Here is a 26,788-nt window from a genome sequence, read left to right as displayed (position 1 = left end):
TACTGTATGCTTAAGTCGCTCAGGGACCCTCATGAAAATGAGATGCATGTCCCAGGAGGCTATCTCAGGGAAGAGAAATTCTAAATAAAATAACATGAATGAATTTATTATAAGTAATATTCTGGCTGGCGCCGCGGCTCACTAGGCTAATCCTCCGCATTGCGGTGCTGGCACACCGGGTTCTAGTCCCGGTCGGGGCGCTGGATTCTGTCCCGGTTGCCCCTCTTCCAGGCCAGCTCTCTGCTGTGGCCAGGGAGTGCAGTGGAGGATGGCCCAAGTGCTTGGGCCTTGCACCCCATGGGTGACCAGGATAAGTACCTGGCTCCTGGCTTCGGATCAGCGCGGTGCGCTGGCTGCAGCGCGCTGGCCGCGGCGGCCATTGGAGGGTGAACCAACAGCAAAGGAAGACCTTTCTCTCTGTCTCTCTCTCTCTCTCACTGTCCACTCTGCCTATCAAAAAATAATAATAAAAAAAAGAGTAATATTCTTTTGTATAATCCTGAACCTAAAGAAAAGAAACTTTGGCATAACAGATTGCTATCATTATGTTGCTCTTTGTGGTCACATATGGCTTAAAACATAGCACTTCATAATTGTTCTTTTTTTGGTCAAACAGACTAAGGTATTTTGTTTTACAGTGATGGAGTATACTTCATTTTTGTGTGCTATAATCCATATTCATTTGGTGTGCTATAAATTTCCACTTAAGAATGATTATCCTGCTTTTTTTTTTTTTAAAGAAAGGTCAGAAGGAGTCACAGGAGCCTCAGATTTTACTGCTAAGTGAAATTAATCCAAGGATCAAGGTAAAGGTGCAAAAAAAAAACCTAAATGAAAGATCTCTGTGAGTGAGATCCCAGTGGAAAGAACAGGTCTTCAAAGAAGGAGGTACCTTTCTCTGAAGGGAGGAGAGAACCTCCACTTTGACTATGACCTTGTCTAAACAAGATAAGAGTCGGAGAACTCAAGGGGCTTCCATAGCCTTGGGAACTCATGACTGGAGCATAGGGAGATTACTGACGTCATAAACAAGAGTGTCAATTTGTAAAGTCAACAACAGGAGTCACTGTGCACTTACTCCTCATGTAGGATCTCTGTCCTTAATGTGCTGTACATTGAGGCTTAATGCTATAACGAGTACTCAAACAGTATATTTCACTTTGTGTTTCTATGGGAGTGCAAACTGTTGAAATCTTTACTTAATGTATACTAAACTGATCTTCTGTAAAAAAAAAAAAAAAGAAGAAGAAAAAAGAAATTATCAATTCCCAACTTGACTCTCACTGGGATTAAACGTGACAATAGGTCTGATCTGATTTCATCATCATTTAAAAAATCATCTATTATTTTTCACTTTATGTTTCTGTGTGGGAGCAAACTGTTGAAATCCTTACTTAATGTATGCTAAACTGATCTTCTGTATATAAAGAGAATCGAAAATGAATCTTGATGTGAATGGAAGGGGAGTGGGAGAGGGGAGGGTTGCGGGTGGGAGGGACGTTATGGGGGGGGAAGCCATTGTAATCCATAAGCCGTACTTTGGAAATTTATATTCATTAAAGAAAAGTGAAAAAAAAATTGAGATGTTTTATACAAAGTTGAATAAGTTATTTTGTATTATATCTATCAAATAAAGTATGATATCTCAAAAAAAGGTGCAAAAGTTAGTGAGCATGGAATAGACCTAGGCCAAATAAGGAGAAAACTGGTAAAATATTCTCCTTTTAGTATTTGTGCATTTTCTTCAAGTCTAGATTACCTTTCTGCATAGTTATTTCTTTAAAGGTTTATACAATTTCAATATTTTATCAAAGAATCTGTTTACCAAAAATAGTTTATTTCTTTTTGCTACATTTTAGGTTTTGTATTCAGAAAATTATATAAAAACATATGATCTAGATAACCCTTGTTCACATTCTTTTAAAAAATATGTAATTAGATAAAACTTCATATAAAGGTATCAACTTTGTTTTTCATTTTTCCAAAACATTTAATGAGTTTTGTATTGCTCCCATAAAAGAAGCTTTAATATTAATCTTTTACTATATAATCCAAACACATAGGGTTAATGTGACACAAGCCAAGTTGCTCTAGCTTAAGATACAAAAATGGTTTAAAGAAAGAAAGGAATATCATGGAACTAGGACTAGCAATTGGGATACTTTCAAAAATTCTTATTTTGTTTTACAGCTACATTCCTACTGCTCCTTGCTTATATACTGTATTGCCTTTTTAAAAATTTTATTTAACATATATAGATTTCATGTATTTCATATATACAGATTTAGGAACATAGTGATACTTCTCACACTATCCTTCCTCCCATCTCTGCTCCCACCCTTTTTCCCCCTCCCTCTCCTATTCCTACTCTTAATTATAACAAAGATCTATCTTCAGTTTATACTCATAAGATTAACCCTACAATAAGTAAAGAGTTCAACAAATAGTATGAAGAAAAAAACACTGTTCCTCAACAGTCAAGACAAGGGCTATAACTGATCATCAAATCTCAAAGTGTCAATTTCATTCCAGTACATTACATTTTAGGTACTCTGTTAGTTACCACACATCAGGGAAAAAATATGGTATCTGTCTTTGAGACTGGCTTATTTCACCAAGTATAATGATTTCTAGTGCATCCATTTTTGTTGCAAAAGACAAGGTTTCAATTTTTTTTTTACTACTGAGTAGTATTCCATAGTGTTTATATACTGTAATTTCTTTATTCAGTCATCAGTTGATGGATATCTGGGTTGATACTATATCTTAGATATTATGAATATGGTTGCATTGAATATGGAGTATTGATAACTCTTTCATCTGCTGATTTCATTTTGTTTGTACAAATTCCCAGGAGTGAGATTGCTGGGTCATACAATAGTTACATTTTTAGATATCTGAGGTATCTTCATCTTGTCTTCCACAATGACTGCACCAGTTTACATTCCCACCAACAGTGGATTAGGGTACTTTTTTCATCATAGCCTCACCATAATGTGTTGTTTGTTGATTTCTGTGTGAAAGCCATTCTAACCAGGATGAGGTGAAACCTTGTTGTGGTTTACATTTGCATTTCCCTGATGGCTATTGATCCTGAACATTTTTCCAAGTGTCTGTTGGCCATTTGAATTTCCTCTCTTGAAAAATGCTTGTTCAAGTCCTTTGCCCACGTCTTAATTGGGTTTATTTTTTTGTTGTTGAATTTCTTTTTCTTTTTTTTTAATGATTTATTTTATTTATTTGAAAGAGTTATAGAGACAGGAAAAGACAGAGAGAGAAAGTTCTTCCATCCACTGGTTCACTCTGTAAGTGGGTGCAATAGCCAGAGCTGAGCTGATCTGAAGCCAGGAGCTAGGAGCTTCTTCTTGGTCTCCCATGTGGGTGTAGGGGCCCAAGGACTTGGGCCATCCTCCACTGCCTTCTCAGGTGCATTAGCAGGGAACTGGATTGGAAGTGGAGCAGCTGGGACTAAAACTGGCACCCATTTGGGTGCCAGCATTGAAGGCTGAGACTTTAACCTTTTCCATCACAGGCTGGTCCCCATGTTTTTCAGTTTCTTGAGCTCTTTATAGATTCTGGAAATTAATCCTTTATCAGTTTCATGGTTTGCAAATATTTTCTCCCATTCTGTCAGTTGCCTCTTCACTTGCTGAGTGTTTCTTTTGCAGTGTAGAAGCTTCTCAGTTTGGTGTAATCCCGTTTGTCAATTTTGGCTTTGATTGCCTGTGCTTCTAGGGTCTTTTCCATGAAGTTTTGTTTTTGTTTTGTTTTTGTTTTTGTTTTTGTTTTTGCGTATGCCAATGCCTCGCAGAGTTTCTCCAATGGTCTCTAGTAATTTGATGATATCAGGTTGTAGATTTATGTCTTTGATCCATTTTGAGTGGACTTTCATGTAAGGTGTAAGGTAAGAATCTTGTTTCATACTTCTGCATCTGGAGATTCAATTTTCCCAGCACCATTTATTGAAGAGACTGTCCTTCCTCCAGGGATTGATTTTAGCTGCTTTGTCAAAGATAAGTTGATTGTAAATATGTGTATTGATTTCTGGAGTTTCTATTCTTTTCCATTGGTCTACCATCTTTTTTTTGTTTGCCAGTACCAGGCTGTTTGATGATAACTGCCATGTAGTATGTCTCTAAATCTGATATTGTGATGCCTCCAACTTTGTTTTTATTGTATAATATTGCTTTAGCTATTCATGGTCTCTTGTGTTTCCATATGAATTTTAATACTTTTCTAGATCCAAGAATAATGTCATTTGTATTTCGATTGGGATTTCATTGAATCTCTGTTGTAAAATGTATGGACATATTGATGATATTAATTTTTCCAATTCATGAACGTAGACTATTTTTCAATTTTTTTATGTTTTCAGTTTCTTTCTATAGTATTTTGTAGTTTTCGTTGTAGAGATCGTTGACATCCTTGGTTAACATTATTCCAAAGTATTTGGGGTATTTTTTAGCTATTGTGAATGGTATTGACCTTAGAAGTTCTTTCTCAGCCATAGCATTGTCTGTGTATACAAAGACTATTGATTTTTTTGTGTTAAGTTTTTATCCTGCCACTTTACCAAACTCTTTTATGAGTTCCAACAGTCTCCTAGTAAAGTCTTCTGGTTCCACTGTATATAGAATCATGTCATCTGCAAATAGGTATCATTTGACTTCCTCATTTCCAATTTGTATCCCTTTGATTTCTTTTTCTTGCCATTGGCTCTGCCTGAGAGTTCCAAGACTGTATTGTATAAAAATGGTGAAAATAGGCATCCTTGTCTTCTTCCAGATCTTAGTGGGAATGCTTCCAACTCTTCCCCATTCAATAAGACGCTGCCTCTGGGTTTGTCATAAGTTGCCTTGCTTGTTTTGAAGAATGTTCCTTCTATACCTAATTTACTTAAGGTTTTCATCATGAAATGATGTATTTTATCAAATGCTTTCTCTGCATCTATTAAATTAATCATATGGTTTTTGTTCTTCAATTTGTTAATGTGGTGTATCATATCTGTTGTTTTACAAATGTTGAACCGTCCCTGCATACCAGGAATAAATTCCACTTGGTAGATTGTATGTGTCCTGGAATCTATCCATGTCTTTTAGGTTTTCCCTTTTGTTGTCATATAATCTCTTTGTATTAATTGCTGATGGTTATTCTCGTTTCTGTGGTATCTGTTGTTACATTTCCTTTTCCCTCTCTGAATCTATTGATTTGGGTGATCTTCCTCTTTTTTGGGTTGATGGTGTATTAGTTTTGTTTATTTTTCAAAAATTCAGCTCTTCATTTCACGGATTTCTTTTTTTCATTAATTTTTTATTTTAGTTACTACATTTATATTTTCTAGAACCCCATACTTATACATGGGTTGATTTTGTTGTTGTTGTTGTTGTTGTTTCAATTTTGTTTATTCTCTAACCATTTCTCTCCTCCTACTAATTTTGGATTTGGTTTGTTGTTGTTTTTCTGGTTGCATGAATGCATTGATATTTATTTGTCGACTCCAGTTTCTAGATTTAGGACCCAATTACTATAAACTTCCCTCTTAACACTGCTTTTGCTGTATCCCATACTTTTTTTTTCTCTCTCTTTTTAAACATTTTATTTAAGTTATACAAGTTTCATGTATTTCATATATGTAGATTCAGGTACACACTGATAGTTCCTATCCTAACCTCCCTCCTGTCCATGCTTGAACCTTTCTTCCTCCTCCCTCTCCCATTCCCACTCTTATTTTTTATAAAGATCTACTTTCAGTTTACTTAATGATTGTACAGTTAACTCTACACTAAGTAAAAGAATTCAACAAATAGTATGAAGAAAAAAAAAAACTGTGTTCCTCAACAGAAGAGACAAGGGCTCTAAATAATTATTGAATCTCAAAATGTCCATTTCACTCCAATATATTACATTTTAGGTACTCTAGACATCAGAGCAGGGAAAATATTTGATATCTGTGTTTTTCCCATAAGTTTTGATATGTTCTATTGTCGTTTTCATTTGTTTCCAGAATTTTTTTTCTCTTTTGATTTCTTTGACAACACACTGTTCATTCAGCAGCATGTTGTTCAGTCTCCATGTGTTTGCATATGTTCTTAAGATGCTTGAATAGCTTGTTTCCAGCTTCATTCCATTGTGGTCAGAAAAGATGCATGGTGTGATTTTGATTTTTTTTTACAGCCTAGCATATGGTCTGTCCTCAAGAAGGTGCCATGGACTGATGGAAAGATTATGAATTCTGCAATTATGTGATGAAAAGTTCAATAGATATGTTAGGTTCATTTGGTTCATAGTGTAGATTAGCTCTGTTGTTTCTTTGTTGATTTTTTTGTCTAATTGATCTGTCCATTGCTGAAAGTGGTGTATGGAAGTTCCCCATTACTATTGTATTAGAATCTATGTATTTTCTTTGACTAGAATGGTTTTCTGAGATCCTCAGATCACATGGTCAAAATATGGCTGCCCTGCACTTTCCAAGGTTATATTTCTCTGTTGAAGAGTTCATTTTAACCTGAGATTGAAATTTCTTAGTTTAAAATTTCTGAAAAATAAACTATTGGCCAAGTTGGAGTGCACTTTCTTGTACCAGTTAGTTACTGCAGGGGGAAAGAAACATCTTACAAAAAATCAGTGCTTCAAGGGCTTTAGGCTACAGAATTAAGATTTCTTTATAAAATGTGTTCCATCCAAAGGGCAGAGCCCACTCTCAACATGAGCTCTCAAATGCCCAGATGGCCATGAGAGGATACACCATCCTCCTGTACAAAAAAAATAAAATAAAAAATAAAAAAAATGCCAGTGGTTACTTCATAACTAGTGAATGGTGTTTTTTTAGGAAAAAGATGTTGGACAAACAACACAGTATGTATTTACTGCATTCATTGACTGAAATTACAAGCTTCTAGGTGACTTTATAACTTGCTGTTATCAAAGTTAGAGTATCAATCAGTCTCATGTTTTCAGGACACCTATTAAAATTTAAGTCTGTTTCTGAGTTACACTGTCTGTGGTCCTTAATAGAATTTCTTAATCCCATTTTCCTGATTCACTTTCCCATCATTTTATCTTTTTTATAGCACCAAGCAACTTATTTTACATTAATATACAATTTATTTCATTTCAAAAAATTTTAAACTGCTATTTAATTACTTAAGCCAGCTCATCATATCACTATAGTCCAAATATAGCAATACTATAATGAACTGTCAAGCTCTTCAGAGGTTCCTTGTAAGAAGGATCTAGTGAGATAATGTATATAAGAGGACTTAATAAACTTATTGTTTCCCTACAAGTTATTATTAAATATTTGATTTTGATGTATGGAAAGTAAAATATGGTAAAAGGAAGTCTTACCAACCTATTGGACTGATGACAAAATATAATTTTGTTGAAGAACAAAGAATAATTGAAAAGAATGACCACATTTATAGTAAGTACTAATGAGACAGTGAGATGAGTTGTTAAAGACTGCTCTTATCTGAAGATAATCCATGCTAATGTTTTAAGCATGGGGTGAATCAAATAAATTCATCTTTGTAATGACCCTATCTTGGCAATGAAGAGTAAGACAATTTGTTATTTTGATATAACATATCCTCACATGTAAATTTTGTTGTAATGATTTAAGCATTAATAAGACAACATGAGGCAATGTAAAATATCTGTTGCCTTCACCAGTCATTCTTTTTTTTTTTTTAAGGGAAAGTGTTAATTGGAGAAAACCCAACAGACCAGAGGGAAGGGGCAAAGAAGGAGAAAGAGAGAGAAGGAGAGCTTAAGGGAGAGACAGAGACAGAGGTCAGGAGTCGGAGAGGAAGATAGACAGACATGTGTTCAGGAGCAGGTCTTTTTAAAGCTTTGCCAGGGGGCAGGCAGGGAAGCAGGAGCAGCGAATCCCATTAGGATGGGGGTAGAGCTTGAGAGCGGTGGTTGGGTCATGTGGCCACCTGGTCTCCAGCAATGGGGGACAGGCCGGGGGTTGGGGGTGGGTTCTAAGGCCTAGGATTTTACCAGTCATTCTTAATTGTAAACTTTTGATGTGTTCCTCCTATGCATTCTCATCTGCATTCCTTACCCTACCATCCATGAAACTTTTCGGCTGCACTCTTTACTGTCTGTGTGTCTTTATACAAATTATGTAACCTATCTATGCTTCAGTTTTCTCATCTTTAAAATGTGTGTGATAGCAGTACCTACCACAATGGACTGTTGCAAAAATTAAATGACATTAAATTAAAGTATATTAAGTCTTTAGAACAATGTCTGGTATGAGGTAAGTGCTAAATAAATGTTAAAATAAGCATTTTATTTTCATATGATGACATTTTTCTATTACTAGTAAAAGCTTCCTAATTTTGTTAGACTTAGGAAATATTTGCTTACATTTAGTTTTTGCTGTATGATTTTCTTACTGTTTTCACACATTTTATTGTGAAAATTACCAAATATGTGCAAACATAGAAGGGGTAGTTTAACCAATTCATCACCGAAATTGGTGGGCACCTTCCAAGACGGTCCTCAGTGCTCTCTGCTTCTTGGTATTCACACTGTTTTGTAAACTTTCCTAGTGTTTTGGATGGACCTAATAACTCACTTCTAACCAAGAGAGTACAGCAATAGTGATTGAATGCCACTGAGATTTGTTTAAAAAAGTTTTCTTTCTTTTTTTTTTTTTTTTAAATCTTGCATGCTTTCTTTCCTGCCATATTATTTCCTTGAAGGAAAGCAGCTATCAGCTTTAAGCTTCCCCATGGAGAGGCCCACATGGCAAGCAACTGAGAGAGGGCTCTGACAAAACAGCCACCGAGAACCTGCCATCACCAGTCCAACAAGCCACAGAAACCGAATTTTGCTAACGGCCATGTAATTGTGCTTGGAGGTAGTTCTTGCCCTAGTTGAGTCTTTTCTTGGGATCATGACCCTGGATGACAGCATGACTGCAGTTCATGAAAAACTTTGCTCCAGAGGTATTCAGCTGAGTTGTACTTGGATTTATTAAGTGCACAATCTGTAAATTATTAAATATTTACTTAAAGTCAGTAAGTTAGAGTGATTTCTTATGCAGCAGTAGATTACTATCCAAGTCCATTTTCTGTTGCTGTAACAGAGCATCTGAAACTAGGTAATTTGTAAAGAAAAGGGGCTTATTTATCGTAGCATTTTAGAGGTTAGAAGTCCAGGAGCAGGTGGCCACATCTGCTCAGCTTCTGGTGAAAGTCACGTGCTGCCTCAACTCACAGAAAAAAAAGTAGAAGAGAGTAAAAGAGAGGTGAACTTCCATGGCTAAGCCATTCCTGTGGAAAAACTATTAATCCATTCATGGTGTGGGACTGCTTATGATCCCAGATCACCGCTTAAAGGCCTCACTGCCTCTCAACACCATTACATTGGGAACCAAACCTCAGCATGAGTTTTGGTGGGGCAAGCCATATTTAAACCATAGAAGTCACTAATATATCCAGATTCAAAAATTATTAATATATAATTGGCCATCTGTATCTATAGGTTTGGTAACAAGGGGTTCAACCAACTGCTGAATGAAAATATTTTGTAAAAAATTTATATCTTTTTTTTTTATCTTTTATTTAATGAATATAAATTTCCAAAGTACGACTCATGTGTTGCAATGGCTTCCCCCCCCATACCGTCCCTCCCACCCACAACCCTCCCCTTTCCCACTCCCTCTCCCCTTCCATTCACATCAAGATTCATTTTCGATTATCTTAATATACAGAAGATCAGCTTAGTATACCTTAAGTAAGTAAAAAATTTATATCTTTATTGAACATTTACAGCTTTCCTTTTAGTCCCCAGATAGTACAGTGTGATAATTATTTACATATAATTTACATTGTATTAAGTCTTACAAAATATCTAGAAATCATTTGAAATATATGGGAGTATATCTGCTGAGTTGTATGGTAAATTTATACTTAACTTTTTAGGAGACTACCAAACTGCTTTTTATTTTCTACTTGCAATGAATGAAAGTTTTGGTTTCTGTCTTGTCACCCCTTGTTATTGTCAAGGATTTTTTTTTTTTCAATTACAGACAATCTGGCGAGTGTGTATTGATATATCTCTGAGGTTTTACTTTGCATTTCTCTGAAGACTAAAGATGCTGAGCATCTATTCTGTGCTTATTAGATATTCATCTCTTTTTGTGTAATATCACATTCTTTTGCTCAATTTTAGTATTCCTACTCATGTGGGAATTCCTTTATTTTTAAATAAATTTATTTTAAAACATTTTTATTAACCTGCAATACTTAGACATATTTATGGAGTACAATGCAATATTTCAACACATATGCAGAGGATAAACCAATTAAACCAGGCAACTATCCTTTCCATTTCCTTATCTTTTTTGTGTTTGGCACCTACTGACTCCTTTCTTCCAGTTTTTATACAGCATATTGTACAATATTGTGAACTAGAACTTGTTATTCTGTATTTTGGTATCATTATCCAATTTCCCTTTATCTGCCCCCCCGCTTCCCTTCCCTTTCTCTAATAATCACTATTGTAAGTTTAGATTGACTTTTTTTAAACTTCCATATCTAATTGAGAATGTGGTATTTTGCCTTTCTGTGTCTGGCTTATTTTACATAATGTAATAATTTTTAGTTTCATCCTTTTTGCTGCCAATATTAGTATTTCATTCTTTTTATGCCTTAATAATGTTCCATTTAGTGAGTGTGTGTTTGTGTGTGTATGTGTATACCATCTTCATTATCTGTTTCTATATCAATGGACATCTAGATTGATTCCATATCTTGGCTGTTGTGAATAGTGCTGTTATATACATGTTAGCACAGTTAACTCTTTCATGCCTATTTTTATTTCCTTTGGCAATATATCAAGAATTATAATAGTTGGGTCATATGGTACATCTGTTTTAGTTTCTTGAGGAAATACTTACTGTTTTCCATAATGTATACTAATTAGCATTCTCACCATCGGTGTATAAAGGCTGTCTTTTCTCTGCATCCTCACCAGCATTTGTTAATTTTTACTTTTTTGGTAACATCCGTTCTGACCTGGAGTGATGATACTTCACAGTGGTTTTGGTTTGTATTTTCCTGATGGCTAGTGATATTGAGCATTTTTCATGTATTTGCTGGCCATTTATATTTCTTCTTTTGAAAAATGTCTATATAATTTCCACACTTCTTTTAATTCTTTTTATTTATTTATTTGACAGGTAGTAAAACAGTGAGAGAGACAGACAGTGAGAGAGAGAAAGGTCTTCCTTCCATTGGCTCACTCCCCAAATGGCCGCTACAGCCAGCGCTGCGCCAATCCGAAACCATGAGCCAGGTGCTTCTTCCTGGCCTCCCAAGCCCTCCACTGCCCTCCCAGGCCACAGCAGAGAGCTGGACTGGAAGAGAAGCAACTGGGACTAGAACCCGGCACCCATATGGGATGCCGGCACTGCAGGCAGAGGATTAACCAAATGAGCCAAGGCGCCAGCCCCCTTTTTAATTCTTTTTAAAATTTTATTTGTTTGAAATGCAGAAGGAGAGGCAGACAGAGAACCCCCAACCTCTGGTTCACTCCCAAATACCTGCAACAGTTGGGGCTGGCTAGGCAGCAGGAATTAGAAACTCAATCCAGATATTCCATGTGGGTGGCAGGGAACAAACTACTTGAGCCACCACCTGTGAATTAGAAAGAAGCCGGAATTGGAAACACAGGACTTGAACCTGTGCATTCCAGTATGGGATACAGTCATGACAAGTGGTATCTTAACCACTGTGCCAAATCCCAGTCCCATTTGTTTATATCTTAATTGAGTTTTTAGGTTTTTGTTGTTGTTGTTATTGAAGTTTTTTTAGTTCCTTACATATTGTGGATATTAATCCTCTATCAGATACATAATTTGCAAATATTTTCTCCAATTCTCTTGTTCATCTCTTCACTGTTGATTGCTTCTTTTGCAGAAGCTTCTTAGTTTAATGTATTGCCATTTGTGACTGGCATTGTGGCAGTAGGTAAAGCTACTGCTTTCAATGCCAGTATCTTATATGGGTACTAGCTTGTGTCCCGGCTGCTCCACTTTGGATCCAGTTCCTTGCTAATGGCCTGGGGAAATCAGTGGAAGTTGGCCCAAGTTCTTGGGCCCCTGCCACCCATAAGGGAGACCTGAAAGAAGCTCCTGGCTCTTGGCTTTGGCCTTGCCAAGATCTGGCCATGTGGCCATCTGAGGAGTGAATCAGCAGATGGCAGATGGAAGATCTCTCTTATAGTCTCTGTGTCTGTCTCTGTCTCTCTCTCCCTCTCCCTCACTTTCTGTAGTTCTTTTTTTTTTTTTTTAAAGATTATTTATTTTGAAAGGCAGAGTTACAGAGAGATTAAATCTATATTTTTATACACAGTTTTCCTATCAGTATTTGCTAAAGTAGACTGTCTTTTCTCCAATGTGTGTTTTTGGCACTGTTGTCCAAGATCAAGTGGCTATAGATGCATGGATTAATTTTTCGTGTCTATATTCTTTTCCATTGATCCATCTGTGGTTTTTATGCTATTCGCACACTGTTTTGGTTATAGTTGTTCAGTAGTATATCTTGAAATCTGGTATCTTGAGTGAGAATTCTTTACACAGTTACTCCTTAACTTACAGTGAGGTTAGAACCTAATAAACGCTAGTTCAGTTGAAAATACATTGAATTGAAAATGCGTTTCATACAGCTAACCTAATGAACATAATAGCTTAGTAACACAGTACATTATAAAATATGAGTTATTCTTCCTTGAGTTCATGTAGCTGACTGGAAACTCTTGCTTGCTTGCTGCTGTAGTCCAGCATTTTGAGTGTTGTCACACATATGACTAGACTGGGAAGAAATCAAAATTGAAAACAAGGTTTATACTGAATTCATATTGCATTTTTACCAATGTAAAATAAAAAAAAAATGTCACACCATCATAAGCCAAGGACTGCCTGTATATTCTCTATATAGGTATTTTATCAGATACATGATTTGCACATATTTTTTCTCAGTCCATGGTTTTTCATTTTTTTTAACTTTTATTTAATGAATATAAATTTCCAAAGTACAGTTTATGGGTTACAATGGCTTCCCCCCCATAACGTCCCTCCCACCCGCAACCCTCCCCTTTCCCACTCCCTCTACCCTTCCATTCACATCAAGATTCATATTCGATTCTCTTTATCTACAGAAGATCAGTTTAGCATACATTAAGTAAAGATTTCAACAGTTTGCTCCCACACAGAAACATAAAGTGAAAAATACTGTTTGAGTACTAGTTATAGCATTAAATCTCAATGTACAGCACACTAAGGACAAAGATCCTACATGAGGAGTAAGTGCACAGTGACTCCTGTTGTTGACTTAACAAATTGACACTCTTGTTTATGGCATCAGTAATCACCCTAGGCTCTTGTCATGAGCTGCCAAGGCTATGGAAGCCCCCTGAGTTCACTGACTCTGATCATATTTAGACAAGGTCGTAATCAAAGTGGAAGTTCTCTCCTCCCTTCAGAGAAAGGTACCTCCTTCTTTGATGACCCGTTCTTTCCACTGGGATATCACTCGTGGAGATCTTTCATTTAAGTTTTTTTTTTTTTTTTTTTTTTCCCCCAGAGTGTCTTGGCTTTCCATGCCTGAAATACTCTCATGGGCTTTTCAGCCGGATCCGCATGCCTTAAGGGCCGATTCTGAGGCCAGAGTGCTGTTTAGGACATCTGCCATTCTGTGGGTCTGCTGTGTATCTCACTTCCCATGTTGGATCATTCTCTCCCTTTTTGATTCTATCAGCTAGTATTTGCAGACACTATTCTTGTTTATCTTAACAATATTTTTAGAAATCAAATTTTTAAAATTTTGATGAAGTCTAATTTGTTTTTTTTTTTTTAAACTGCAGATTGCATTTTTAGTGTTTTCTAACCCATGGCCCTTAAGATTTTCTTCTATTTTTTGCAGCTGTTTTATAGTTTTAACTGTTATCTTTATGATGTATTTTTAGTTTTTTTTTGTTGTTGTGAGTTAAAGGTTCAAATTCATCATGTTGCATATGGATATACAGCTATAGCGGTATCACTTGTAGGAAAAGTATGGATTGACCAGGATTTAGCTCCCCAAACTCTAGATATTTAAGACCCAAAGTCTTATTTTTCACAATTAATGGATTATGGGTAGAGGTTGGCCTGATTATGTCATGGTAGGAACTTCAGAAGGTTATTGGATTGAGGTAGGTTACTAGGGTTGTATTTAATGATCAAATCATAATGGCTTCATAAAGAGAGATACATGAATATGGAATAAGATCATGCTTCCTGGCTCAGGGTGTGGTCATGCCTCTATGTGTGTTCCACCATTCACCATCCTTATCAGAGGCTGGAGTAATGGAGCCACCCAATTTTGGACTGTGAACCTCATGTAAACTGAAATAAACCTTCCTCCTTTCTAAATAGCTGCTCTCAGTTATTTTAGTTAAAATAACCAAAGCAGACTGATACACTATCCCTTTCTCCATTGAACTGTTTGGAGATTTTGTTAGGAGCAGTTGGCCATAAATGCAAAGGTTTATTTCTAGATTTTCATTTCTGTTCCATTGAGCTATATAACTACTCCTACGCCAGTACTATTATCTTGATTATTATGGTTTTATATTACATTGTAAATGGTTAGTAATAAAGTCATAAAAGTTTCCTCCTTTTGTTCTCTGTTTTGTTTTTTTTTTTTTTAAAGATCTATTTATTTACTTGAAAGTCAGAGTTACACAGAGAGAGAGGTCTTCCATCCATTGGTTCACTCCCCAATTAGCCACAATGGCCAGAGCTGTGCTGATCCGGAGCCAGGAGCTTTCTTTCTCTCTCTCTCTCTCTCTCTCCCCCTCTCCCTCTCTCTGTCTCTTTCTGTCTCTCTGTCTGTCTCTCTCTCTCTCTCTCTCTTGCTCTCTTTCTCATTTATGGTCAGCTGGAGATACGTTGCTGGCTTGACCTCTCTGGTGCTTCCAGCAAATCTGTGTGGTGCTTATGAATTTATTCTTTGCTGTCTCGTTTTTGTTTTCTGATATCCCTGTTAGATTCTTACTAGTGTGAAGGTTCATTGCTTGACTCAGCCAGGACTGTAGCCCCAAACTAGCAGAGTCATTGGTATTTTCAGCTCATTTGCCAAGGAGATCACAGTTGTTACTGACAATGCTTCTACCTGTATGGATTTTTCCTGTTTCAGACCACATCCAGCCAACCTTCTCAGCCAGTAGAACATGGTTTTCATAGCTTGCCCCACCTTGATTATAGAGGCAGAATCAGACAAGAAAGAATCCCACAGACTCCCAAGTTATGCAATTTTCATTTATAACCATTCTTACATCGGTATATACCTTTGGCCAGTCTTCAGATCACTGAGATGGTTGTTGTGACAGTTTTTTCAGGTATATAATTACTTCTGAGATGACAATATACTGAATTTCTGCCTTATGTTCTTTTTTAACCTTTCATTATTTACTTTTTTTCTTTTAAAAAAGAATAAACATTTTTAGAAGAAGATAAGGTAATATAATGGCAATATATACCTATTAGCCCTCTATAATTAAGTCATAACCCATCTTGTTTAATTTATATATCTTCTTATTTCCCTTCCTCCATTGGTATTTTGAGGCAAATCCTCAGCCATTATATTTCATTTAGAAATATTTCAGCATCTATTTGTGGGTAATAAATTTTTTGAGCATATTGACAGTATCATAATCTATTAAAACAATCCACAGTAATTCTGTTAAAAAATTCTTTTTTAAATTTACTTATTTGAAAGGCAGAGTGACAGAGAGAGGAACAATAGGGGGTGAGGGTGGGTTGGAGGAGGAGGAGGAGGAGAGAGAGAGAGAGAGAGAGAGAGAGATCTCCCATCTGTTTGTTCACTCCCCAGATGCCCACAATATCCATTGCTGGACCAGGCTGTCACCAGGAACCAGAAACTTAATCTAGGTCTCCCATAGTGGGGAGGGGGCCCAGTTCCTTGAGCCACCAATTTTTGCCTCCCTAGATACACATTAACAGGAACTGGAATTGGAAACAGAGCCAAGATGCAGACCTAAGCATTCCAAAATGGAATACAACTGTCCCAGCCATGGCTTAACAGCTGCACCAAACACCTGCTGCCACAATAATTCCCAATTCATTACATCCCCAGTCAGTGTTCAGATCTCCAGATTTTTGGTAAATATCTTTTATTGTTGTTTTGACAGTATTTTTAGTTTGAATTAGGATCTAAATAAGTTTTATCTGTTTCAATTGATTAAGCTCTATTGTATATGTTTTTTTCTCTCTCTCTCTTTTTTTTTTTTTTTTTTGAAGGGTGAATCAGGGTGGAATAAGCTATTTGCTTGTCCAGTAGAGATTTTAACTGACATTTAAATCCCCAGAGTTTAGTGAAATGGATGCTTTGTTCTCTGATGTCCTCTAATTTGGTATTCAGATATAAAGGTACTCTCCAATATAGTAGCCATTATAACCAAACGTTGTTATATAAAATTAAATTCTGTGAATTTACCTTTTTTTTAAAAAAAGAAATAATCTACTTTAGTCAGAGAAAGAGAAAGACAGATGCATAGCCAGACAGAGATGTCTCCAGGTTGAAACAAGTTGGAACTTAATCCAGATCTTCCACATGATTGTGGAGATCCAAGTACTAGAGCCATAACCTTCTGCCTCCCTAGGTACGCATTAGCAAGAACCCGGAATTGGGTGTGAGCTGGAATATGAACCAATATGCATTCCAATAGGGCATGCAGGCTTTTTGATGGTATCTTAATCACTAAATCAAAGGCCTGCCCCTATGTACTTGGATCCCTGTTACACTTGTTGGAGATTCAGATTGAGCTCCTGATTTCTGGCTTTGATGTGGCCCAGCCTCAGCTGTTGCAGGGATTTAGGAGTGAACCAGTGGATTTGAGAACTCTTCTGTGTCAAATAACACTACATAAAAATTTAATTCATTGAAATTAAGTGGTGTTTAAAAATTAGTTCCTTTGTCTAACTAGCCACATTGCAACTGTTGACTATCCATTATGTGGCTGCTAATTACCGTATTGGATAGCACAGATAGAACATTTCCATCATTGCAAGAAGTTGTTAGTGCAGTTCTTGAAGTTGATAAGATTCAGGTTTGATTATTTTAAAACAATACAGATGTTCTTCTATCATGAAATATATATTCATGCTGTTGGATTATTTCTTTTTTAAATAATGTTGACAATTGTTGATGATTATTGCTTTGATGTTTGTTGAAGAGACTGTCCTTACTCCAGGGGTTGGTTTTAGCTCCTTGGTCAAATATAAGTTGGTTATAGATGCTTGGGTTGATTTCTGGCATTTCTTTTCTCTTCAATCAGTCTGTCTACCTGTTTTTGTACCAGTATAGGCTGTTTTGATTATAACTGACTTGTAGTATGTCTTAAATCTGGTATTGTAATGCCTTTGACTCTGTTTTTGTTGTTTAAGCTGAACTCATTTTTTAACAACTTGAACTTGCAGTAACTATCCCAATCCAGCACTGAACACCTCTAAAATGCCCTGCCTCCCAAAAGCTTTACATTGGCAATTAAATTTACATGAGTTTTGGAGGGAACATTCAAGCTACTACTATTCAGGAAGATATATGTGAAAAGTAGTAAATTATATTTATAATCCAATAGTAAATATGTCATTTTAATAAATGACTTGTTCTTATATTTCTTCGTTACTTTTAGAGAATAATCCTATGCTGTAATTACAGTCTCATCAAAATGGTTTTGATAATTTTTGATTAATTTTTTAATACTTATATATTATACTTTTAGTTAAATAACATATTAACACTGATATGCATTTGAAGTTGTGGAGAGTTAAAAGAAACAGTCTTGTGACCACTAATGTGAGACATGTAAGTGTCAAAGTTAGCAGGGATTAACCATTGAACCTTGTGGCATGAGAGGAGACAAAAAAGCCCTGGAGATTGCTAAAGGCAGCAAGATGTTGGCTTTTCATTCTATAGTCCTCAGATAATTTCTTTGTTTTTCTTTGATGAACTCTGCAATGTGTAGAAGTCTTGAAAAGATGTTAACCTGGTTTTACCAGGGTTAGTCTTCAGTGGATCCTGTTGTCACAAGCATTTCCTAAAAAGTATACCTTGCCTCTGCTAGCAACTGAGAAAGCCAAAGCACTTTCTCTGCACTTCAGATAATCCTTTACTACACCAGTGACTTCAAAGGGTCTGTATTAAGCTTTTCAATGTATTGAGAATCAAAATTTTAAGATGCAGTGGTCCTAAATCCATAAATGGGTTGTAAATTTCAGATTATTGGATTTGTTTGCATGGATCACTGATATTTAGCAGCTTATATGTATGTAGAATTGGCCCAGTTCTCCTTCTGTCACAGTTCTACTTACTGAAAAGTTGCATTTGGTGAAGAGGAATGATATTCTTGTTCTAGTTGAATAAATTATGTGATCAGAGTAGAAGAGAAGAATAAAAATGATGAGGTATTAATTTGAAATTGTCTTTGTCAGAGGGTTTGGGATTCCCATTCTCCTTTATAAATGAATTTTTCATAGCTACTGCCTGTTACATCATTCAAAGATAATTTTCTGTTCTTTTCAGATTTAGCTTTTTTCTTTCAATTGTATCTAATAGCCTTCTTCTGTACTTAAAGCAATCTTAATTAGGAATCTGAAAATTCTTTGAAAATCATAATATGCTCTGCAAGTTTAAGGGTTTGCTTTCCTATCTAATAACTATAAAAGCTTTTAAATCCTCTTATTAAAATAATCAGGCCCTTGATAATGTGTATTATTTTAACTAGTAATACTGCGGATGCCTGTTGATGCTCATTGTTACAGGTTAAAAAATGATGTACTTTGTTAATTAATTTAGGATCTTGCTATAGTTCAGACTACCATGGATTTTTTTAAAATGTTGAATTTGTGGAGTTCATTTGAGGCACTAAGTATACTGTATGGCTAAATGATTTTTCAATTATATACACCTTTCTTTAAGAAAGTATTCAATATTTAGTTGGTATACATGTTGAAGTATTCTTGTAGAGGCAGTATTGGTAGTTATAGGTTCTTTTTCAGTAAAACCTCAATTTTTGTTCTGTTTCTCAATTCAGTTAGTGCTTTTGTTTTTTTCACATGGATTTGTGTATGTGTATACAATATTCCTAACCTTTCTTCTAAATTCAATTTTTTTCTTTAAAATTTTAAGGATTCTTTGAATGTTAAATATAAAATTTCTTTCCAAACATTGTTACAGTGGTAAGCAGTTCTGTTCAGTTATAGGCTTATCAGTAACCTTTACACATAATGTGATATTGTCTGAATGTCTTATTTTGTTCAGCTTTCTCTGGCTCTGATGAAGCCTAAGGCTGCTGTTTCTTTGAGTTACTGATAATTTTTTATCTGATTAACTGACACATTTAGTTGAAATCAGACACAGCCCTTAGGCTGGGCATGGATTTAATTTAAAAAGTATCAAAGGTTTGCTCTGTGTGCTATTTAATCATCATGTTTATCAGGCAAAGAAAAATTACCGGAAGGACCATAGGGAGAGGGTTATCTTAAGGAGCAGTAGCTTGGGAAATTGATAATAGCTACAAGGTAATTTACTGCTAACTTTTACATTCATTAATATAACATTTCCCGCTAATAATTACAGTGCATGTAATATACTAATTAAATTGAAAGCATTATCACTAATTTTCTTTTTGCTGAACCCTAAGATGGCTGGATAAGAAGTGAGAATGTGAAATTGAAGAAAGCCCATGTAGTCACACCAATTTAAACAATTGATTAGTTGTCCAGTTAAAACATTTTAGAGATAGAAAATGAAATCACCATGAATGTTTAGAAGAACTCATTTTAAGCTATGCCAAGAAAATGATGATTCTAAATGAATAAAATCACTATTACTGTAGGTTGATAAAGTATTACAATTGTCTGACCTGTGAAAGTAATACACCTACCGGGAGCCAGTGCATCACCACTATCCACGTGTGTGATGGCACCACTCTAAAGAATGAATATGCCAAGTTGATGGAGTGGACAGATGCTACAGACACTTTGGAGCACCTATGTTTGTAATTAGCTCTTAACATTCATAATATAACTCTCAGTTAATTTTTAAGAGAAAACCTACTCCTCTCAAAGATCCCTTCATAAAACAACAAAGAATATCTTAAAAAGGATTTATTTGAACTTTTGTATAATTCAGGCAAAATATTGTATTTTGATATATAGTTATTTTATAATCATACATTTTAAGCTACCAGTAAGCCTCTAGGATTCTTTCCTCACTTTCACTAATAACATGCACAGAACATTAAAAACTAAAATAATATAATCATTTCAGCTTGTATGAAAAACAAAACCCTTAATTAAGAAGTCTTATCTTCATAGATATAATAAAGTATTATTCCATTTCTAAATGTCTTTTGTCATAATACACAAATGTATTTGTTTAGCTTTTGAAAGTCTCATATTGTTTTTACTTTTATATCAGGAAAGTTATATAGTTTCCATGGAAAGAAAATGTTATAAAAACAAAAAGCTTTATTAACTAGAAATATATATAACCTTTTATACATAGTTTTAGGTTTTTTTTCTCAACATTTAGTGTTCCCTTTGAATTTGATGAATGTTCTGAAGATTAAATAAATACTTCAGAATTTATAATACATGTTGTTACTAGCAATTAGAATTCAGTCTAAAATCTGTTTCGCACTTGATGAATAATTATAGGACCTTGTTTTAAGGAAGTTTCACTTCTGCATCATTCCGTATGGTAGATCTTGATGACTTTGTAATCAAGAAGTTTCAGTGCAATTTATGTTGTTTTTCTCTATAGATTGAATATAATATAGTAGCGATAATCTGAAATTTTCAAGAAGAAAAAGCAGACCTTTTATGCTTTTATGGAACTTTTTAAAATTATAATTACTAAATTGTTTTTAAATGATGGTTTTATGGTATTTTGGAACTAAGTCACTGCTAGCTTTTATTTATAGTTATTTCTTTGCTAACAGGCTTACAAAAAGTGAGGACACTATTCATTAAATTGAATTAACACATCAGAGCTGAGTCAAAATTAACTTTTCAGCTTACCTATTATTCATCATCCTAACTTCAAGCACGTCCACATTTTCTTATCTCAAAGCTCAGTACCAAAATAATAGGCATGCAGAGAAATCTAAGCCTCTTATTTCCCTGTGAGGGAACTGACATCCAGAGAAGTTAGGAACTTGGTTATGGACTCACAGCCAGTCATTGGGTCAGAAATGTGTATCCAGTAAGATGTTGTTTCTATTACGGGACTTCAATCAGTTGAAAACATTTTCTATTTTTATAGGTCATTTCAAATATTGTTATAAATTGGCTTTATATTTTTTAAATATTTTTTATTAAAAACTTAGTAAACTTCTTGTCTTCAGTCTTTCCCTTTCATTTCTTCTCTACACTTTGTAGCTGGTCACAGTGATGTCCTGATGTTCTGTTCTGTAAAATTTTATCATTCTTTTCATTTACTGTTTTGTATTTATTTTCTATTGACTTTTCCCGAGCTACATGTAAGCTGGTTGAGGACAGACCGTGACTTATATAGCTTTTTAACATTCTTCTCAGCTTAATTTATTTTTATATTTACTATTACTATTTTTCATCTGCCATGTGTTACCTTTTTTTTTAAATTCAGCTATTTTTACATTAATTTCTGGTCTCTCTGGTGCCTTATGTAGAAACTAATGATGTTAAAATGTTAACTTCATACAACTGTGACAGAATACAAACTATACTTCAAAGGAACATTAAAATCACCAGTTTCTTTAGCAACTGAGAAAAGTCAGCTTTTTTGTAATTGACCACAAATGCTAAATGCTTGAACAAAGAAATACACAATTCAACTTAACCAATGTGTTTACACTAACATGGGAATCTTTTTAATTGTCCCCAGATGGTTGGTTGGTCATCTTAGTGCTCAGTCTTGGCATATTTGGAATACTGGCTCTGATTAGGTCTCTGATTTTCTAACTTTTGAATTTAATTGCAGGGATAGTTCAGAGAAGCTAAATACACATTGATCTCTACAACTTCTGAAAATGTTTCTGATCTTCGGATTTATTTCTAGATCTGCCCAACATGTGATAAGTGATCCTGAACCCAGAAAATCCCATCAGTGATCTCTTGATCTCTTGGATGTATATGCAGTTTAACATGGAAAGAAAGAAGACTTGTAAAGACCACTGTGTCTGCAGTGGTATAGTTCTTCATTATCCAGATGCAAGAAGTGAAACCTGAAATAGGAATGAAATGAAGGTGTGACAGCTTTTAAACTTTTTAAACTCAAGTGCAATAGTTTGCAGGTAGCATGAGGGCAACATTCTTTCTCTCTTTTTTTTTTTTTTTTTTTTTTTTTTTTGACAGGCAGAGTTAGAGAGAGAGAGACAGAGAGAAAGGTCTTCCTTCCATTGGTTCACCCCCCAGATGGCTGCTATGGCTGGTGCGCTGCACCGATCCGAAGCCAGGAGCCAGGTGCTTCTCCTGGTCTCCCATGCAGGTGCAGGGCCCAAGGACCTGGGCCATCCTCCACTGCCTTCCCGGGCCACAGCAGAGAGCTGGACTGGAAGAGGAGCAACTGGGACAGAATCTGGCACCCCAACCGGGACTAGAACCCGGGTTGCCGGCGCCACAGGCGGAGGATTAGCCAAGTGAGCCACGGCGCCGGCCAAGGGCAACATTCAGATGCATGCTAGATGGGTTAACTGTGAAAGAATTCTTGAAACTGATGTTTTTGTTTTGTTCTGAGTTTATGAAGGGCAAAAAAAAAAGGTGAAAAAGATAACTGGCCCTCAATATTTGCTGCTTCTTTGTGTAATTATGTATGTTTATGCGGCAATCCTGAAGTTTTGAAACCCTGTGACTCTGTAGTTATTAATTGCAGTTCACATGGTAAGATTCATATAAGAGCTAGTGGAAATTTTTCCCTTGAATTTTTCACTTTCTTAAAGAGAGGAGAAAATTAACTTGGATTAGAAATCAGTTTCCTGACAAATTTACTGTGGTCAAAGATCTTTCGAAGGTTTTTCTGTTGTTCACGTTGCTATTAATTTTACTTAATTACAGAATAAGTAGTACATTCATCTGGTTCAAAATTTTAAATTTCAGAGGTATGCCTTCTTCCTCACCTACTCAGTTTTTTCCCCTTTGAATCCAAGCAATGTTGTTAATTTCTTGTATTTCCTTTTCAAAATATTCCATGTCAATTAAAGCAAACTCACACACCCACGCATGGGTGTTGTGTTGCAGCAAATTAAGCTGCCATTTTTGTCAATAGCAACCTGTATCAGGTTGCCAGTTCAAGTCTTGACTACTCTGCTCCCAGTGCAGCTTCCTGATAATGCATTTGGTAAGGCAGAGGAACATGTCCCAAATATTTGGGCCCCAAATAATCATGTGGGAGTCCAGGATAGTTTCTGGCCCCTGACTTTGGCCTGACCCAGACCTGGCTATTGGGACTATCGAGGGAGTGTGCCAGAAAATGGAAAAATCTCTCTCTGTCATTCACTCTTTCCTACAAATGAATAATCAAATTTTAAAAAAATCCACATCCACATACACATAGTGTTCTGTCCTCTGCTCTTTCATTTAATAATAAATCTTAAAGATTATTCCAATAAAGAGCCTTCTGATTTTTAATGGTCATATGTCATTGTTCGTATATATTACCATTTCTTGAATCACTGCCCTTCAGATTGGCATTTAGTTTTTTCCCAGTCATTTGCTTTAACCATGAATATCCTGGTGCTAATTCCATTTTATGTTTGTGAATATATAACTTTTTATGTGGACTGTGGGACCATGGGAATGAGTATTAAAATTTGTAATTTTAATAGATAACCACTGTAATTCTGTTTTAGTCTTTCTAAATTGATGTACCAGTCTAGTTTCCTGTTTTTCTTCCCCATTTTCCTTTGAAAAAGACATCCAGAATTTTTATTAAATTACATTTTTTATTTATTGAAGTCTAAAGCAACTCTAAAAAAGTATTTATTTTCATCTATTTGAAAGGCAGAGAGAGAGAGAGAGAAATTGAGAGTGAGAGCAAGAGATATGTTCCATCTGCGCATTCACTCCCTAGATGTCTGCAAAAGTCAGGGCTTGGCCAGGCCAAAGCCAGGAGTTTGGAACTTCCATCTTGGTTTCCCCCATGAGTGACAGGGGTAGATGCACTTGAACCATCATCCATCTCCTCCTTAGATACATCAACAGGAAGCTGGATAAGAAACGCAGCAGCCAGGACTCAAACCATTGCATAGAGAGGAAGTGCAAGTACCCAAGCAATGGCTTAACCTGTTGTACCACAATGCCTGCCCCAGTCAAGCAATTTTTAGTACACATTTATGTTTATAAGGTACATGAAATTGGATATGTTTTAACATGATTATGTTGTATTTGATCTAAACTATTATTTTCATTTTTTTCAACTTTTATTTAATAAATATAAATTTCCAAAGTACAACTTTTGGATTATAGCAGCTTTTCCCCCCATAACCTCTCAAAGTCTCTGGAATCAGATAAAGCACTCACAGAGAAGGGAGGGAATTTGATTTTTGTACATTTTGATCTTAGGTGATGCTAGCGACAGAAGAATAGAGAAATGAGGGAATTAAGGATAATAAAAAGAAGCAAGTGATCTTTTTATTGCCCTTTATGATTATTTAGGCACTTCCCCATATATTGCGTCAGTTGGCCAGTGCAACCTTATGAACTAGGTTTTGTCATTTGTATTTTATTAAGATACTCAGCTTATGAGAATTAAGAGATTCATACAAGATTATTTACTGGATATCATATAAAACAGTGTTTTTGTTAAGATCTTTTATTTCCCTGTTTTTAAAAATAATTTCTTTCATTGCTTCTTAACCATAGTAGATGTCATGTATTCTTTTGACCATAGTAGCTTCTGTAGTAATTAAGATTAAAATAGTTTGATGATTTTTTTAAAGGACAGGCCTAAACTTTTTAAAAAGTTTCTGTTGGAGGGTAGAGTTATTGTTCATAATTAAAAATGTTTTTTTTTTTAATTTTGGTGGCCATATAATGCTTTTAAAGACTGTGAAAGTAGGGCAGTTATTTGACCTAGTTAAGACACTGCTTGAGATGTTTGTATATCATCACGGTGTCTGAGTTTGAGTCTTGGCTCCACTTCTGGTTCCAGCTGCTCACCAGTATGTACCTTGAGAGGCATCAGATGGTGAAGACTCAAGCGGTTGTGTCCCTGCCACCCACTTAGGAAATCTAGATTGAGTTCCAGGCTAACCTGGCTTAGCCCTGGCGCTTGCAGGTATTTGGGGACTGAGCCACAGATGAAAGATGTATCTGTCTTTGCTTTTCATATCAAATGAACACAAATGAATACAAGAATTTTAAATATTATAAGGCTAGATAATTTTTTAAAACCAAAACAATATTTTATTGCTGGATATGGCATACATATAGTACAAACACCTGAGAAATTTGACTCTAATTCACAGGCATTCTTACAATTTCCTACTTAGTCAATTGCATACTTAATGGATTTACTGCTCAGCAAATTAATATATTGTTCTCTGTACTCACATGAAGACTGGAAAGTTAGGCTTTACCTCATAAATAAAGATGATTTTTGCAGATATTCAGCTTAATAATGCTAGAATATATATAGACCATTATTATTTTACAAAAAATACATTTTCTCATATCTTTGTTATTTTATTTATTTATTTATTTTGACAGGCAGAGTGGACAGTGAGAGAGAGAGACAGAGAGAAAGGTCTCCCTTTGCCGTTGGTTCACCCTCCAATAGCCGCCGTGGCCGGCGCGCTGCGGCCGTCGCACCGCACTGATCTGATTGCAGGAGCCAGGTACTTATCCTGGTCTCCCATGGGATGCAGGGCCCAAGCACTTGGGCCATCCTCCACTGAACTCCCTGGCCACAGCAGAGAGCTGGCCTGGAAGAGGGGCAACCGGGACAGAATGCGGTGCCCCAACCGGGACTAGAACCCGGTGTGCCGGCGCCGCAAGGCGGAGGATTAGCCTAGTGAGCCGGGGCACTGGCCTATATCTTTGTTATTTTTAAACTGGATGATGTTACTCTGTATTGATACAAAGTAAGACTGAATTAGGAAATGGTATATGAGATTCTTTCCATGGTGGTGCCACAGCATGTTTTGTAAGCTTGTACACATCATGTCACTTGTTTTAATACTAGACATGGTACATTCTCCTTGATATTTCATCCTCCAGTTACACCACCTCTCTTTATAGCATATGTTTTTGACATATTTATTTATATTTATTTTTTCGCATCTTCTATTTTCTTTCCCTGTTTCAGTTTACTCATCTTCAGAATCAGTTTATTGAAAGTTTTTTTGTCAACTTAATAATAACCGAATTCATTGGACACTTTTCATTATCTCCTTCCTGCCACTGCACATACAACACACACACACACATACACACACACACACACAAAACAATCCTTTTTTTTTTAACCCTCCCTTTACTTCTTTGTGATTATTGGTACTGTAGGCTCTCCTTTATTTTTAAAACCTCTTTGACCTTGACTTCTGTGATATCCCTACCTCCTAATTTTTCATTTGAGCCTGTGTCCTTACATTTAAGACTCATCTTTGTTTACCCACATAGTAAGTGTTATGGTTCTTCAGGGCTTCTTTCTTCACTCACTCCTTTAAGTCTACATTTCTTCAACATTTTATCTCATCTCTTCCCCTTGACTCCAGCTACCTGTTATCT

General features: G+C 35.8%; 1 protein-coding gene across 22 annotated transcripts in view; it reads left to right on the top strand.

Moving 5' to 3' along the window:
• DPH6 (diphthamine biosynthesis 6) overlaps window positions 1-26,788 on the top strand; it is a 227,114-nt gene that overhangs the window by 63,286 nt on the left and 137,040 nt on the right. The window contains exon 4 of one of the 22 annotated variants that reach the window (XM_089309408.1): window positions 22,122-22,310. The exons of the other annotated variants lie outside the window; for them this stretch is intronic. Within the exon in view, the coding sequence (XP_089165534.1) occupies window positions 22,122-22,145 (24 nt within the window). The 3' untranslated portion in view covers window positions 22,146-22,310. Of the gene's footprint in view, window positions 1-22,121; window positions 22,311-26,788 lie in introns of those variants that run through there. 22 annotated transcript variants of the gene reach the window in all.

The sequence above is a fragment of the Oryctolagus cuniculus genome, chromosome 12 (genome assembly GCF_051225735.1).
Source record: "Oryctolagus cuniculus isolate XC-2025 breed Fujian yellow rabbit chromosome 12, ASM5122573v1, whole genome shotgun sequence".
Classification (NCBI taxonomy): Eukaryota; Metazoa; Chordata; class Mammalia; order Lagomorpha; family Leporidae; genus Oryctolagus; species Oryctolagus cuniculus.
Note: the sequence above shows the minus strand (reverse complement) of the source record. Positions and strands in the feature narration are given on the sequence as shown.